The 2794-nt window shown below is 41.6% G+C and overlaps 1 protein-coding gene across 4 annotated transcripts in view; it reads right to left on the minus strand.

The window, feature by feature from the left end:
- VPS53 (VPS53, GARP complex subunit) overlaps nt 1-2794 on the minus strand; it is an 89100-nt gene that overhangs the window by 65101 nt on the left and 21205 nt on the right. Inside the window, exon 1 of one of the 4 annotated variants that reach the window (XM_023530531.1) lies at nt 1525-1647. The exons of the other annotated variants lie outside the window; for them this stretch is intronic. Within the exon in view, the coding sequence (XP_023386299.1) occupies nt 1525-1563 (39 nt within the window). The 5' untranslated portion in view covers nt 1564-1647. Of the gene's footprint in view, nt 1-1524; nt 1648-2794 lie in introns of those variants that run through there. 4 annotated transcript variants of the gene reach the window in all.

Raw genomic sequence — 2794 nt, forward strand, 5'->3', positions numbered from 1 at the left:
AACATGGCTTCTTTTGTATATCTTTAATTATAAGACTTCTGTTCAGCTAGACTTCAGGTGATTCTCAATGATGATTGTTCTACAGTTTAGCTGTAATTCTGATGTGGTCGTGGGAGGAGGTGAATATAGAGGTTCCTACTCCACCCTGGAAACAGGGTCTTTTGAGAGATGTATTTCTTCAGTTAGAAGAAATCTTTTGTTTTCTCTCATGCTGGCTGATAGGATGGCTTTAAGTCAATTATATCTAATCCCACAGATGTCTCTGATACAGCCTCAAGGTATCTCCTCAGTTTTATTCATTCACTTTTATTCATGGGATTCAGTTCTATATTCTCTACTTTTCATTAAGACATCATAGTGTAATACAAAGAGTGCCAGAAAAAGAATTCTAGTCTTTGACTTCCAGACCTGGCTTCTAGTCCTAGCTCCTCCACTTCCAAACTATGTAACCCTGGGCAAATCACTTAACCTCTCTGAGCTGCAGGCATCGCAGCTCATATAAAATCCTATAAAATGAGTGGCAGGCACTGTGAAGATGAAATGAAATAAAGCATGTAAAAGACTTTTAAACTACAAAGCACCATAAAAATGTGAGGTGTCCATGTTATTACAATTATATAATCAGTGGACCAGACACATGTTATTGCATCACTTCAGAACTGCTCCTGGAAATTCTGTTCTCTTGGCTCCTACTGAGATCTCACACCTACCCTCACTGTGCTAGGAATGTAGGGCTAGCTGCAAAGAGCATGGCTACGGGTCTTTCCCAGAGCTAGTCTTCCCAGCCAGCCTCCCTTTTGATGGTGTCTACAACAAAACAAGACTATAAAGTAATTCTTTAGAAGCTAAGTATAGAAAATTAAAAAGAAGGTTAACTAATCCAGACAGAAAAAGTTTTGATTTATTACTCTAACCCCTTTTGTCGTAAAGTGGCAGTGAAACGAAAGCAACATTTTGTAGGATGAAGGGAGAGGAAATTTAGAGTTGGACAGAAAAATCCCAAGGAAATGAAAGTGCTAGTGTGCTCTGAAAAGTAACTCTCCAAATACGCCATTGGTCACCTTGATGTTTCCAGGCCTCCCCAATGGCTTTCAGACCTAAAGTTATCAGTTTACACTGAGTGGAGGCCTCTCTCAGCTGATGGTGCTGCTAATTTCACTGGGGATCTTTCAGCCTCTCACATCATCACTGGACGAGATGAGAGTACAACCAAAGGCTAAACCGACAAGTGTAGGAGATGATGAATGAGGCAGGGCGGAATTCTGCTGCCTCACCACATGGGCTAATTAAACTTGATTATGTCACTAATTCCAGTGGTGAGGCTCTTTGGGAGCAGAGGGGTGGGGCAGGAAGGGTTGCTCTTTCACTCAGTTTTCTAAATACACTTTCAGATAAAGGCTTTCTATACAGACCACTGATCGCTGCATGTGGTCAACAGCCAAAAGATCACATTTAGAGCAGGTAGACCCATTTTCAGAAACAAACATTGGATAGGTTTCATGTGGAAATGCAAACCAGACTTACTTGATCTAAATCTCCTTTCTCCATTGCCAGTTCCTCCATCTCTGGTGCTGGCTCATCTTCCAAGAAGGGATTGGTGGATGGGGGTGGAGAGTCAAGTTTTTTCTGTTAAGAAGACATGAGAAAGAGGTATTTTCTGAGCTTTCCCCATTGATCTGCTTTTTCAAGTCTCTCCAACAGCTATATCATGAAATCTGATCTAATGAGCAAGAACTGAGAAAACATGGACCACATTTCTCACCTTCAGGCCTTCAAACTGCTTTTGCATCTTCTTGAAACCTTGTTGCCTACCCTACCCCTCCCAATCCCAATCTGGCTAAAACTCTCTCATCCTTCAGTCTTCAAATTAGAAGTCTCTTTTTCTGGGAAGCCTTACTTATCTGTCATGTTTAAGTTAGATGTCCCTGCCACATGCTCCCATCCCAACCAGTACATCCCCTACCTGGGTACTTATTAAAATATTGCGATTGCCCATTTATTTGTCTTCTCCTACCTAGATTCCATGAAGGCAGGGATCATGTCTGTTTTATGCCCCCATCTTCTCTCTACTGCCTGGCATGTAATAGGTGCTCCATAAATATGAATGAATCAAAATGCCAGATGGGTTTGAATTCAAAAACAAACTATAAAGCTAATCTTACATGCTCTATGTTATAGGCAAAAATCCCTTCCCAAATCAGTCTCATGACAACCACAACCAAAATCTCCTTGACAAAAATTACTTTCCAGCTCCTGAATATAATTACTCTTTCAAAATATATCACAGCGTGGGACCACGGGCTAGTGGGAAAGCTGGAGGCGGAAGATGTGGGTTTTAGCTCCAACTCTGCTGCACTGGCCAAATCATCTAGCTTCCCTGAGCCACAGCAGCCTCATCTGCTGAATGAGGATACAGTCACAGGACTACTTAAAAGATCAAATGTGATAAAGTGTGTGAAACCCTAGAAGAAGCACATGATACATATAAGGGACACTGGTGATGATAATTCCAGTGCAACAACAGAATTGAGGCAGCTCTTTGGAATTTTTACAAATTTGACCTCGAGATGTTGTTTAGGCCAGGGAGCTGCGAGTTCTAAAAGAAAAGAAACTAAGTGGACGAGCAGGATAAAAGGAATTGGCTGGTCCTGAGGATAAGGGGAAGGGGCATGGAATGGCTCTCTGAAGATAAGCCGCCAGGTAGACAGGGAGTTTCAAAATGTGCTTATGACATATATCATTAAGCATATATCAGTAGAGCAACTTGAACTAATCCCTAAACCAAGAGGGACAG

The sequence above is a fragment of the Pteropus vampyrus genome, unplaced genomic scaffold (genome assembly GCF_000151845.1).
Source record: "Pteropus vampyrus isolate Shadow unplaced genomic scaffold, Pvam_2.0 Scaffold50, whole genome shotgun sequence".
In the NCBI taxonomy this organism is placed as follows: Eukaryota; Metazoa; Chordata; class Mammalia; order Chiroptera; family Pteropodidae; genus Pteropus; species Pteropus vampyrus.